This window comes from Corvus hawaiiensis, chromosome 3 (genome assembly GCF_020740725.1).
Source record: "Corvus hawaiiensis isolate bCorHaw1 chromosome 3, bCorHaw1.pri.cur, whole genome shotgun sequence".
Classification (NCBI taxonomy): Eukaryota; Metazoa; Chordata; class Aves; order Passeriformes; family Corvidae; genus Corvus; species Corvus hawaiiensis.
The window spans coordinates 32,729,830-32,744,132 of NC_063215.1; the positions used below are offsets into that span (position 1 = coordinate 32,729,830).

Consider the following 14,303-nt stretch of genomic DNA (forward strand, 5'->3'; position numbering starts at 1 on the left):
GGAACGACACAACAACCTGCAGGCACCAGAGCAGAGATTCCACTGGTCTTAACTGTGGTGAAGATTATGGTGAGGCAGGCTGTGATTCTGCAGTCTGTGGAAGTCCACAGAGAAGCAGATATCCACCTGCAGCCCCTGGAGGACCCTGTGGAATAGCAGGTGAATGTCTGAAGGGGGCTGTGATGCTGTGGGAAGCCCATACTGGAGCAGGCTCCTGGCAGGACCCGTGAAGAGAGGAGCCCATGCCAGAACAGGTTTGCTGGTGGAACTTGTGACCCCATGAGAGACCCAAAATGGAGTAGGCTGTGCCTGAAGGATTGCACCATGTGGAAGGGACCTAATGAGGTTCAACAAGGGCAAGTGTAGGGTCCTGCACGTGGAGAGGAATTACCCCAAGTCCAGCCTGGGGGCTGACCTACTAGAAAGCAGTTCTGCTGAGAATGACATGGGAGCTTTGGTGGGTAACAGGTTGACTATGAGCCGGCAGTGCCCTTGCAGCCAGGGAGGCCAATAATATCCGGGTGTGCATCAGGAAGAGTGGCCAGCAGGTCAACGCAAGTGATCCTGCCCCTCTGCTTGGCCCTAGTGAGGCCACATCTGGAGTGCCATGTCCAGTTCTGGGCTCCTCATTACAAGAAAGACTAGGAGTTACTGGAAGGGTTCCAGCAGCAGAGCATGAAGATGAGGGGTCTGGAGGAGTTCTCTTATGAGGAGAGACTGAGAAAGATGAGCCTGTTTAGTCTAGAGAAGACTGAGAGGTGATCTCATTAACACATATAAATATCTCAAAAGTGGGTGTCAAGAGGATGGTGCCAGACTCTTTTTAGAAGTGCCTAGCAACAGAGAAAGGAGCAAAGGCCATAAACTAAAACACAAGAAGCTTCGCCTCAATATGAGGAAGAACTTATTTATGTTGAGGGTGGCAGAGCACTGGAACAGGCTGCCCAGGGAGGTTGTGGAGTCTCCCTCTCTGGAGACATTCAAAACCCATGTGGATGTGTTCCTGTGTAACCTGCTCCAGGTGACCCTGCCTTGGCAGGGGCATTGGACTGGATGATATCCAGAGGTCCCTTCCAACCCTAACAAGGTGATTCTGTGACCCACACTGGAGCAGTTCATGAAGAACTGAAGCCCATGGGAAGGACCCATGTTGAGAAGTTCGTGGAGGACTGTCTACCACTGGAGCAGAGGAAGAGTTTGAAGACTACTGCCCCTGGGGAGGAAGGAGCAGCAGAGACAATATGTGATGAACTGACCACAGCCCTCATTCTCTGTACCCCTGTGGTGCCCAGGGTGAGGAGATAGAGAAAACTGGGAGTAAAGCTAACCCCAGGAAGAAGGGAGGGGCAGGGGGAAGGTTTTTAATACTTGATTTTATTTCTCCTTATCCTACTCTGATTTCATTGATAATGTTATTTTTTTCCCCACATTGAGTCTTTTTTGCCTGTGACAGTAACTGCTCAGTGATTTCTCCTTGACTTTATCTCAATCCATGAGCCTTTCGTTTTATTTTCTCTTCCCTGTTCAGCTGAGAAGACAAGTGATAGAGCAGCTTTGGTGGGCACCCAGCATCCAGCCAAGGTCAGCCCACCACTCACTTGTAGCAGTATATAAGCAAACATATTAATTTGGGAAGAGGGAAACCGATGTCTTTTACTCACTTGAGGTAGCTGTCTCACACACAAAGGTGACGAGGTTGTCTTGAATCTTTTCAAAGGCATCAAAGTCATCAACAATAAATACGTGACGCTCACTGGGCTTGCTGGCAATCTTGGCCAGTTCATTGTAATCTACATCAGCCACACCAACCACAAAGACACTGAAGCCTGTAAAAATAACACTTGTTATTTAAAATGTAGTAAACACATATTAACATTTTTCCTGTCAATATTGCACAAACCATTGACTTGTGAGGATCTACCTATGATCTACACATTCAGGATCTCTTTTCATCCTGTCAAAGCTCAGAAGGTTTCAGACTGGTTTTTGCATTTTTCTTTCAAAACTTTCTCCTCTTTCATTGCTTTTTGGGGTATTATCCAATCTCATGCAGCCGTGGCTACATAGTTCCCTCACTCTTTAATACAAAATGTACAATTCTCTCAACTCTACAGTATCTTAAATCTGTTCTGTGGCCAAAACTTGTACAGATCATTAGTTATCCAGTTGTCTGTTTCCATCTCTTGCATCTCATGCCTCTTTATTTCTCTTTCTCAGAGTAGTACTCACCTCACCAGCTTCTACTTTCCAAATTAAGTTGTCTAGTTTTTCTCTATAATCACCAGATTGACATGGGCAGATTCAGAAAGCAATTCATCTTATCTCCCTAACATGCTGACTTCAGGATAGGAAAAGTCATTGTCTATAGATGCCTATATGTTGCTCTCTTCACCAGTCATAAAAGGACCCTACACGATGACCTTAGACTAGACATTTAGTTGTCAGATGTCTTAAGTCAAATGAGAAGAACCAGACCCTAGAAGTCAGTCATATCACCAGATGTAAATTTCATTGAAGAGCAACTGCACAGACATTGGAAATGCCAGTTGGAGGCTGAAACCAGAATTCACATTTATTTCAAGTGATAAAAGTTGTTGTTTGGTTGGTTCGTTTATTTTAAGAATGTAATTATTCCCCTGTAGCCAGTTCTGGTGAAATTTTGGCTGAAATTCTCTGTCCATCTTTAAGCATGCTTTGATATGTGTAGAAAACAAAGCAAGTAGAGAGGAAACTAAAAATGGTAAGATGTTTTGAAAACATGATCAACATGAGATTGAAGAAAATAGGTTTGTTTAGTCTAGAAAAGAGAAGACAGAAAGAGGAGGTGACAACAGATTTCGAATACGAAGGCCCATCACAGCAGACAGTGATCAACTTCTTTCCTGGGTAACTAGGTAAATGAAGACAACAATCTCACTAGCATGAAGAAAGACTTAGGTGAAATGCAAGACAAAGGTCTCCTACTAGCACAGTAATTAAGCACTGAAACATACTGTCCAGGGAGACTGAGGAACTATCCAGACAGAGCTAATTCTTTCAGGTTACAGAGACAGAGAAGATGACTGCTTTTTGGTTTACATGCATGTGATTCCCATAAGGAAGTACAACATCTACTTGCTTAGAGATCAGAACTAGGTGGTTCATGCACTGAAACACAAAATGCTGAATGCTGGGACAGGAACAGATTACTACACTCACATAAGCCACAATCATAAAATCTTATGAGGAAGTGCAGTGCTTCTTAGCTCAAAAGGCAATAAAGGAGTCCATTCAGACCCAGCTCCTTCAAAAACTGTTACTTTAACTGGAGATCCACTGGTTTATACCAGATAAAACATAAACCTCAGCAAACCAGGCCCATTAAAGCATAAGCATTAGTATGGAGTACACTTCCCAATGATCTCTGGGGTCCACATACCAAAAAGAGAAAGAAGTAACCAAATGTCACATCTTTGAAATGGTATGCATGAGGAATTAGTTGAAATCTTTGAGAAGCCACATCCTTCCCCGGAGACAGGGCTTAAGAAAGAAAATGTAAGTCTAGGTTCAGAGAGCGCAAATTCTTTGAATAGTTTTGAGGCTTTCCCAAATACTCAGAATACATTTCCAAGTCCATAAAGGATGAGTAAGTGATTCCCAGATAATTGAAGCAACACAGAAATGAAACAGCCAGGTGCTGTGAATTGCTTACCAGAGTGCTGTATAACCGTTGCGGCTTTCCTCACCTCATCCTGAGACCGACCATCTGTCACAACAACAAGTACCTTGGGAACACCTCGCCTCATGCCACTCTCCCAAGTCAAAACCTTTTCTTTGATAAATGTTAGAGCTTTGCCTGCAAAGTGTACAATAAACAAGGAATCATTCATACTATCCACAAGAGAAGAATTCTTTTATTTCGTAAGGGCAACAGTCACAGAGCTAAAACACAACAGAAAAACCTAATTCTTCAGCCATGCAATATAGGATAATTATGCAGTTTCTGAAAATATTTTATCTTAAAGAAATATAATTACAGCCCATACATACCTGTCCTTGTGTTTCCTCCTCTGTACTGAATATTTTGAAGAGCTCCCAGGGCCTGGGCTTTGTCATCAAATGTATTCAGTTTAAATTCAGATTTTGCCTCATCACTGTACTGCACAAACGAAACCTGAAATGGAATATAACACAGTGTTCAGTCGCATAACTCCACATTCATATCAACTCTCTCTACTGAAATATGTAATTTTGTATATTAATAATTCTTAAATAATCAAAAATTATTTTCTCAAATATGTCCAATTCTGCACACACATACATATTTTTATATATAGTCATCACAGCAATGTGCACACAACTCTCTTTTCTTTCTTTCCTTCCTTCCTTTTTTCTTTCTTTCTTTTCTGTGTATGAAATGTCGTTAAATGCATATGATCAAATTCTTGCTATTACTATGGTGAGGTATATATGCCTATTCTCTACTTCTGAGCAGATGTACAGTATCTATTAAACTTCTTCCAGCTGTTTTTTTAGGAATAAAAAAGCATTTGTCAATAGAATTGCCAATAAAGTCAGATACGTACATAAGTGTATAGTCTTGCCTTAAATACTGAAATACAATCACGAATATTTATTCCTAAATAATCTTTAAATATTTTTCTTATTTTTCTCCTTTTAATATTCTGTAAACTTGCAATATTATAGTATACTATTTTAATGATGAATAGAAATATTTCTGTATGTATATATTCACATCTGTTGTAGTAAATTCCCCTTTTAAAATTATTAAATTTCAATTCAAAACCTTAGCTTGTTGCACCTCAAGAGGTATGTGATTTCATTATTTTACTAAACATTAGTGTTTACATGTGTCTGTCACCTATATTGTCTTCTCTGTTTCCAGGCTGGGGACCCATATACATAGCAAGCAAAAAATATTAAACAAAAAACAAATGGAAAAGAAAACTACCCAGTATAGATTCAAGCTATAATGATAAAGAGTGTCTGAGACAGAGTGAATTTAAGGAGATCTTTTCCTTTAAAGTCTAGAAAGTTAGAGATGGGGAATCAAATTACTAAAAATATGCCTAGAACATGAAAAGCAGACCTTTAACCATGCAAATATCCTGTCAGCCTTCTGACCAAAGAAAATGCATTGCACCTGCAGCTTTCTGCAACACTCCAGAAATACCATGTAAGAAACTCTCTCAGACCTCATGTCATTCATTTCATCTAGTGAAAGAGAAATGGTTATGGGAACTTAGACAGTGATTTCATCCAGCTTCCTACAAGTAGAAGAAAACTGATAATGGTGCAATGCTTATGGTAAGAAGCCCGACAGGAAGTTACTCTGACATAACTATGATCAGCCTGGTACTGCTGAAAATCTATTATAATCTCATTAGATATTACTGTTTACTCTCTCAAAATGCACTAATTCATCAAGAGGACCTTTTCATACTTTTACTACACCCACTGTGGAGCAGACCCACATTATCACAGCATGAAAAGACATCTGCAAGTGCCTTTTTCAAAGGGATTCTGCTATTTAGTGCAGTAGTATTCTAGGGAGCTCAGCAACAGCAGGCCAGCTGGACCCTGCATGCACAAGACTCATTTTCTACACTAAGAAATTAAAAAGTAACCCTCAATCAAAAGTCAGAATGTCTCTAAAACAGATTTCTGATATGACAGAGACAAAATCTAGGATATGTGCCAGTTGTTGATGCCCTACACAAATAAACAAAAATATAAAATTGACCATACATCATCCCAGCTTCTCTACCTGGAGGATTTGCACACACTGTAACTTTTGTATTTCAGAATATTAACTTCTCAAAATAGACTGGATTTCCCTGGTATTTATAAAATTGCAAATATATTTATTAAATAATAGGCATGCACACCCATATACGTTTTGTACAACAATCTAATTCAAAATATGACAGCATTCTGCAAGAAAGTAGAAATTCATCTTCATCTTCAATTTCCCTCCAGAATGTAGCCAATGGGAATAACAAACCTACCTGGATTCCAGCAGGATTGATTAGATCAAAGGCTCCTACTGTACTAAAAACAAATTTCACTACTTTGTTGAAATTATCATCACCAATACTCCAGGAAGCATCAGTCAAGAAAACTATGTCTGCTTTGGCACCTCTGCATACTGAAAGTCCAAGAAAAGGAATGCTTAAAATACATCAACCACATCACCATGAAATAAATATTACTTCAAAATTCAAAAATTCAAGAATGACAAATATTTAGTAAATGTCTACTACCACACAGTCAACTTGGCAGATGACGAATGCTCTACACAAAAAAATTTATTAAAATATATCAAAGAAAATTTCAAGAAATGTGAATGACCTCAAGAACAAAATGTAAATGTTTTGAATTATGTTTTTTTCTGATCATCTACCATAAAACATAAATTATCTGCTGAGAGCAGATAATCTCATAGACTTTCTGCAGAGCTATAGAATATCAAAAATTTTTTCCCCAAAGGTTTGCATCTTGCTGTTCTAAACCAGGAAGTGCTGAAGTCTAGTAAAGCTCTAGAAAATAGGGATGGCATTAGAAAAGGTCTCAATCTTCATTTCCCTGAAATTCTGGGCTGGCTTTAAATTCACTTAAAGTTATGAAAAATTGAGGTAAACGATGAAGTAGTACAGCAGCTACATAAAAATATTGAATAATTCTAGAAATAAACATACCATCCCTAGCTGGAGGGATTGTGGGAGGTGGAGGAGGTGTAGGCGGTGGAGTTGGTGCCTCTGTAGGTTTGAGGACTGAAAAGAAATAATAATTTTATTCTACAGCTGAAGCAGGACAAATTCTATAGCTAAAACGGAAAGTTCACAGTATCTGTTACCTACCTGTATGCTCCCTCATAGAGACTGGAGGTCCCTCAAGGTTAGGGGTCTGAACAAAGACAGTAGCATTGTATTCTGTGTCTGGTGAGAGGCCAGTAAAACAGTGGCTCGTTTCTGACCCACGAATTGTGATTTCCTGTCCTCTGGAACCTGTCCAAAAAATCCCAACGGAAAGAAAGTTAGAACCTATTACTTCCCTTCTCATATATCTATACATAAGTGTAGAAATGAAGAAACTTCTTGAGGGGAGACAATGGGACGACAGTCTTATTCTTGTCCCGTAACAGCCTTTCTAGACCAAAATTGTGTGACTATTATGAACCCTGGTGCACACTGGAAATTACAATTGCAGTGTACATGTGGAACCAGGCAACTGGGTAGATGTAGGTTCACTTGACAATAAGCAGCACTTCCTCTTTGAAGCTTTTTCACCACCCAAGAAAAACAGGTTATGTTCAGAGCTTTAAAACCCAACCAGATGTATCACTATGGTTGGTGCTTGCCATCAACCCAAATAAGTGGTGCTGTCACTGACATAAGACAATATGTTTCCAGAAAATGCTAAAAATAGAATGTACTTACCATCAGTTGGGTTTAGCTTCAGTCTGTAGGAAGTCGCTGACCGATGAGGTGACCACCGGATACAGAAAGTATCCCAACCCACTTTGTAACTTGTTAGGTCAGTGACATTCAAATATACTATGAAAAGAGAAAGAGAGAAATTGTTCTCTGGAAAATAGCATGTAATAGGTAAAGCACACCAAAATGAAAATTATATTAGCAGTGCTGGTCTGGAACTTGATTTTTAAAAATATTTGCATAAAGAAAGAGCAATTCTAGTCAAGTCTCTTTATTTTACATCCTACAGATCCCCACCTAGCTATTTACAAAGGCTCCAAATCCCATATTGGGTAACAGCTCATTTTACAAGTTTTCACATGAAGTTGATTTCTTTACAAAATAAGAAACTTCCAAAAATGAAAATGTGACTCATATATATGGCAGTCTGAAAAGAATGTACTGAGTCAGGATGCTTGATTCATCATAAGTGAAGAAATTTTTAGAAGTTTCTTAGCTGAGGCCATCATCAAAGTCACTGGACATTCCTAAGGGGTAAAAGCAGAGTATCAAAAAGCCTAGACCCACTTAGTAACATGGTTAGATTCTGTAGTACCCTGCAGACAGTTAAAGATTGACTCCAAATATAGCTTAACAAAATTTTAGGAAGTAAACTAGAAAATTTTATTTCATCAAGTCATCACTTAAAAATATATCTTCATTACTGTTTCTAAGATTCGTGTTTTTAAGATCTACATCATGGACAGATGACAAGTATTCTCCATGAGACAATGCACAGGCTTCCCAGCAACCAGCCATCAAAATCTTCTCTTAATCAATGTTGTCTCAGACCAGCATATGTATCCAGCATGACTACAACAAAATCCTTCTGACTTACATGTAGTGCCTTGATCTGTCAAAGGTACACTCATTCCAGAATCATACTGGGCATAGACATTCACATCATAAGTAGTACTGGGAGACAGATTATGCAAAGTGTAGGAAGTCACTTCTCCCACAAAAAACTCCCTGGGCTCATTTGAACCTTGGATTGAAAGGAAGCATTAAGAACACAGAAAGAGAAAGAATCATGATTACATGAGCTACAAAATTATTCCGTCTCTTACACATCAGTAAATGTTAACCTAATTTTTTTTAAAACAAAGCATATTGATTTCTTAAATTTTAGCATATTACAATGTTGCAAACAGAACATACACAGTTCTACAAACTATTGTGAAATGTTTGTGCTCAGCTTCTAGAAAGGTATGTATATTGTTTGAAGGCCACATAAAACAAAGGTTCTTCAGGACATTAGTATTCAAATACCTGTCCAATACTCATCTCATACACACCAGTTCATAGCCTTAGAAGAACAAGAGGCATTAAAGAGGTGAAAAACAAATCAGGTCACTGTATAAAGTTTTAACTATACAATTCAATCCCTGTGAATGTATGAAACTGCCTTTGATAGTTTGTGTTTATTATAGAATACTGATCATAAGACTAAAGTTTTCATGAAAATCGGTAAACAAAGGAAATAAATAGATCCTTTAACACAAACATTTCTTAATACATATGATTTCTACTCTGGTCTGCCATTAGCTACTCACTGTTCTCAAAGTGCTGTACTCAGAATGAACAAGTTTTCTTACCCACAGGTTTGTATACAATTTTATAGCCAAGAACAGGGGATGGTGAAGGATCCCAGGAAACTCTGAAACGTGTATACCATTCATCAGTTATATACATATTTTGAGGAGGAAGCAGGCCAACTAAAAAGAAAGAAAGAAAACCATTCTAATTAGGCTAGTAATTGTTTTTCAGTCTTTAGAAATGCAGATTGTTACTCTGCAAGGTAACAATCACATCAAGGACTTAATTAACTTAATGAAGCCTTAATAATGTTGAAGTGCTCAAGGAATATGTCTTAAACATAAAAAAGAATAAACAACATGAAAACTATAATTACCAGTTCTGCCATTTCCAGTCAGTTGTCCACCATCTCCATCTTCATACACAGCAACAACAGTAATTTTGTACGGCGTATCTGACTGCAGTGGTTGCAGTATCACATTATTCCTTATCCCAGGAACTGTTGTCTAGAACACACAAGAAACAGAGTTGAACACACTCAGAGTCTTGTAACTGATCAGTAATGACAGTAGCCAGAAACAAAAATTTGTTCTGACATTTGGCACACTCTTTTTTATGTCCACCATAGAAAAATTCATTCAGGATACCTTAAGGGTTATAGCCTGTAAACAGTTATCAGTATTTGCTATTTTGAATTACAAAACACTGTGGCCATCACAAAAACATAAATCAAATTGACTCTTCAGTCCCAACCCTCACATCAGACTGAGATGCTGCAGTTCTTCACCAAGATTTCAGTACTCTTCCCTCATAGAAAGGTAAAATTCATAATGTTGTGTTTGTTTTCTTGGCAGAAATAGGTTATTCTGAGAAGGAAGCTCTAAATATATTGACATATAAAAATATCTCTATTTATGCATCCCTCAGTCTCCTCAACTTCCTTATGCAGCCATGCACTATTGCTGACTTCCAATGAAAATGTAGGTATAATCCCAAAAGTGACCCTGCTCCATAAGGAAGACATAAAGCACTGAAACTATGGGAAGTAACTTGAGGTATCTATCTCAAAAGCACATGCCAGTCAGCATTTGCTATGAATACTTGAGTAAAATTTTTGGTTGTTTCAGACTTGCTGTTTTTATGGATTGTCCAATCTTTTCTGCAAAGAAGATATGTGTGTTGACAAATATGTGTGCCCTGATTAACAAGTACAGTAGGGAATTTTCAAACAGTGAATTTCCAGCATGTGCTATACAATAATATAAAAGCAATAATAGCATTTAAATAGCACTCTATACATGTCGTTTTGGCTGGTGGCAGTTGGCAGGAATTCTGCCATTGACCTCCGCAGGATCTGAGCTTAGCTTTGCTATAAATACTCCGTGAATTTTATAAGCTTCAGAATAACTTGTGCTAGCATTAAGCTGCAGGAAATGAAACACAAACGCTTACAATTCATACTGAAACTTAGAATAGCAAGTTAGATGCTGAATCAAAGTTATCATTGTTGTCGTATTAGACTCTGCTAACTCTCTTCAATTTATAAAATGCAGAGTCATATTTATTCTGTATTTTAGCACACTGACTTCGAAATGAATAGAGTATGAAGTAATAGATGGCTATTCAAATGTATCACATTTGAACAAAATGCCAGGAAGCAGATTCTGTTCAGAATATTCTAATTAATGTGTGACTCACATTTTCAACATTATTTTACACACATATTTGTTTTTAAACCATATATGTTCTGCAGCTTCATGAAAAAAAAACCAAACCTGTTTTCTACAAACCATGGCCTCTTAACATTTACAGCAATGTCCAGAGAAGCCATGGAGCCTGCAACGTGTACTACGTGTAGAACAAGTGTCTCGGTTTTTCTGTAGCCTAAAGAATTGGCTGAGAACACCTCAGTGCTTACTAAGGAATTACAGAACTTACATATTCATCGATAGGGTCTCCCACAGTGGGTGAGTAAATGATTCTGTACTGCTGGACTGGCCCATCAGCATGGTCCCATTGTACAGAAAGGCTGTTTGTAGTCTCATCAAATACTCTCACATTCCTTGGACCACTGCGAGGCACTAAAGAATGAAAATACAGAAGGTTGTATGGGGTATGATACCTCTCGTTCAGTGCCATCCTCATCAATTCAAATGTTGCCCTGATGCCAAAGTCAAGGGCCCTTCCTGAAACCCTGAATAAATAAATATACATGGGGAGATTAAATCAATGATAATATGGCAGTGCCTGAAGGTCTTAAATAGAAAGAGAGCCCGGCTGGAGGAACTGGAGCAAAATGGAAGGGAGAGAACACCCAGATGTGCAAAGTGAGCATCTACATACATTCTGCTTCTCAAACTCCTGCGGACAAGTATAACTATAGCCTGTCACATCTTCAAATTTTAGATGAATATGGGGATTTCACAGGGATAACATAGAAGAAGCAAAATTATTGCTGTCAACAGGTTCTGTACATGTTATTTCTAGTATGAATTTTAAAGAAGCTAAGCATCAGCCAACCAGATCCTATGAGAGAAGTTATAACAAGGATATTTTGGTGTTTAGGTGTCTGCAGCAAAAAACCAAACATCTGAGGAGGCCAACACATACAATTACCATGTTAGACAGAACATGAACACTTTTTTTTCTGTTGACAACTAATCTTACCCATTTTAATATGCTATTTTTTCTTTACAAAAGATAAATCGTTATTTGCCTGTAATTTGATTTTGAGAACAGCCTTTAAAGTCTAACACATTCAAATTAAGCTTATTTCCCGATTGAAAATTACGTTGCTAATTATTCAAGTACCACAACTGACAGACAGCATAGCAAAAGTTTCCTGCCACAGAGGCCTGCAATTGCTGCAGCCATAACACAGACACATTAATTCAGGGTTGCACTAAATGGCTCACATTACTTGTAATCGTAACCAATTTTTTAAGTTCTTCTCACACCAATTTTGACATATATTTCACAACACAAGTACTGATTGCCTCTTACATGTTCTTCCCTGTGCTTGGCTTGGATTTCCCTCTCCATCTGCATACAGAGCTATAACATTTATTGAGTAAGCAGTGTCAGGAGTCAAGCGCTCCAGAATCACATCACGAGTGTTGGCTGGTACCACAATCTAAAACAGGAACAAAAAGCATCTATATAAATAATGTTTCAGCTTATACCATTTCTTTTTAGAAAACAATTTGAATAAAATATAGAAAAATTTGGAACATGACCATGCTGCACACTGTCCAAGAAAAACACACAAGTTTAAAATAAACAAGCAATATTGATGAAAATTCACTAACAGGCGAAAAAAAAAACCAACCAAGGAGCTCTCAGTCTGCAAATAGAATTGTTATTTTTTTACATTTTACATTAAAATAGTTCAGAAAAAAAAGGAGAAACATTTATTAACAAAAACTAAAAAAGTAAATTCAGTCACAGTTTACTGACATATAAAGGACATAAAAAGTTCTTAGAATTCCTTACATAAAAACATGTACATCTACGTGTACAATATGGGTGTACATTTTGCATAAGTACATTCATGGTCGAAGTTTAAAACTGCACTTATTTCTACACAAACCCAAGAACTCTTACTTCATACCCGTAGGGCACTTTTTTACCCATATCCAGACTTCACTGCTCACCAACCCCCACTAAACAGTAATGATTTGGGGTAAGCAGGTGGTTTAGTGGTAAAATCACATAAACCTGGCATCTGGTTTCATAATTACATAATTCCTAATAAATATTTGTTGTCTCCTACTCTCTTAAAAAAAAAAAAAAAAAAAGGCTTAATTTAATTCATCTTTACCTGCGGTATGATATCCTCAATACAGAGTTTTAAATGGGAGAGTCTTATTTCTTATTTCTTTCATTTCACCAAATTAAGCCTTTTTAACAATGGATTAGACTCCTATAAACACTGGGCTTTCAGTAGAGACTCTCCTGAGCAGACAGTTGGCCTGAGTTTACTATTATTTTTTACACTCATTGAAGGAAGCAATATTTTCTGCACACATTTGACTAATAGTATAAAAGCTAAATTACTTACAGATTCTGATGGCCTTGGGCCAGTCAGTGGAGCATAATTAATTCTATATTGCTGTACTGGACCTGGAGCAGGTTCCCATCGGACATTCATGCTGTTTGGTGTGGGATTGTAAACGTGAATGTTTCTTGGTGTTCCTCTCTCCACTAGATCAAGGATAATTTAAATTAAGTTTTACAAAGTTGCTTGTGTAAGTTATATTTCTACTTGAATTTACAACAGTGCTCAAAAGAAGTTGAAAAGCACCTCAGCCCAAGATAACACATTACTTTTGTTAGCCCAAAATTTACAAAGCTAAGAATCTCCATGTTTAGTCATTCCAAACTTCCGTACCAGGCAGCAAAGTATGTGCTTGTACTGCAAATTGAAAGTATGATCATAACACTTTATTATCCTACTGTTGATCAGACATGTGTGAAAAATAGTCACAAACTACACATTTTAATGTGTAATGTGTAATGTCAAGTTGACGTTAGCAGCTCAAACTTCCTGGAAAAATTTAAGTACATGGTGTGGACATTAGCATGGATCAACACTAATATTTGCTGTTTGTTCACCGGTAGGGCTACTAGCACTACAATTAAAATTTTACTATTCTGTGAAGTAAACAGTAAATGTGCTGCACAACTTTGCAGCTGAGCTTGCCTGAAATAAGTGGACTGAAAGTCTCCACAAGAAAGGAAGGAAAACAAAAAAGGAAAGGAAGGAAAGCAAAGGAAACAGAATAAATTACGGAGCTGCAACAATAACCAAGCAGGTAAACAGAGTTTTTGGCACTTATGTTTTAGCTTTAGGGAAAATAAACTTCCACTTCTGATGTAAAATCAATTTCTAATGATCTGAGGCCATTAATAAAAAAATCCTAGTATTTTCTTGGAAAGGACTATTTTACTTACAAGTGCGTCCAGTGTCAGAGGTACGTCCACCATCCCCCTCTGGGAAAACTGGAACCACAGTTACAGTGTAAGGTGTGTTGGGTTCAAGAGTCCTCAGGATGACATAGTTTGTATTTCCTGGTACTGTGGTCTACAAATTTAAAAAGAAAGGAAGAGTCAAGAAACTTACAAAAACACGCCAAAAAAAAAAAAAAAAATTAAGCTGTTTTATTTCTCACTTACTCCCCTACCATATCTCATTTCCAGACTGGATGTGATAAAAACTTTACAAAAGGTGAAGCTTAAAATAACATGGTTCATGGTATCTTCTGGAATTGCCTTTCAAGAATGTTCTGTCTC

General features: G+C 37.7%; 1 protein-coding gene across 5 annotated transcripts in view; it reads right to left on the minus strand.

Moving 5' to 3' along the window:
- The window catches only part of COL12A1 (collagen type XII alpha 1 chain), a 101,371-nt gene that overhangs the window by 30,414 nt on the left and 56,654 nt on the right, over positions 1 to 14,303 (minus strand). For all 5 annotated transcript variants that reach the window (XM_048297230.1, XM_048297227.1, XM_048297226.1 and 2 more), the window contains 14 exons: positions 13,965 to 14,094; positions 13,072 to 13,214; positions 12,015 to 12,144; positions 10,950 to 11,092; positions 9,388 to 9,517; positions 9,071 to 9,190; positions 8,314 to 8,460; positions 7,440 to 7,556; positions 6,861 to 7,007; positions 6,699 to 6,773; positions 6,009 to 6,148; positions 4,030 to 4,153; positions 3,692 to 3,835; positions 1,662 to 1,826 (listed from right to left, as the gene is read on the minus strand). In XM_048297230.1, coding sequence (XP_048153187.1) covers positions 1,662 to 1,826; positions 3,692 to 3,835; positions 4,030 to 4,153; positions 6,009 to 6,148; positions 6,699 to 6,773; positions 6,861 to 7,007; positions 7,440 to 7,556; positions 8,314 to 8,460; positions 9,071 to 9,190; positions 9,388 to 9,517; positions 10,950 to 11,092; positions 12,015 to 12,144; positions 13,072 to 13,214; positions 13,965 to 14,094 — 1,855 coding nt within the window. The remainder of the gene's footprint in view (positions 1 to 1,661; positions 1,827 to 3,691; positions 3,836 to 4,029; positions 4,154 to 6,008; positions 6,149 to 6,698; positions 6,774 to 6,860; positions 7,008 to 7,439; positions 7,557 to 8,313; positions 8,461 to 9,070; positions 9,191 to 9,387; positions 9,518 to 10,949; positions 11,093 to 12,014; positions 12,145 to 13,071; positions 13,215 to 13,964; positions 14,095 to 14,303) is intronic.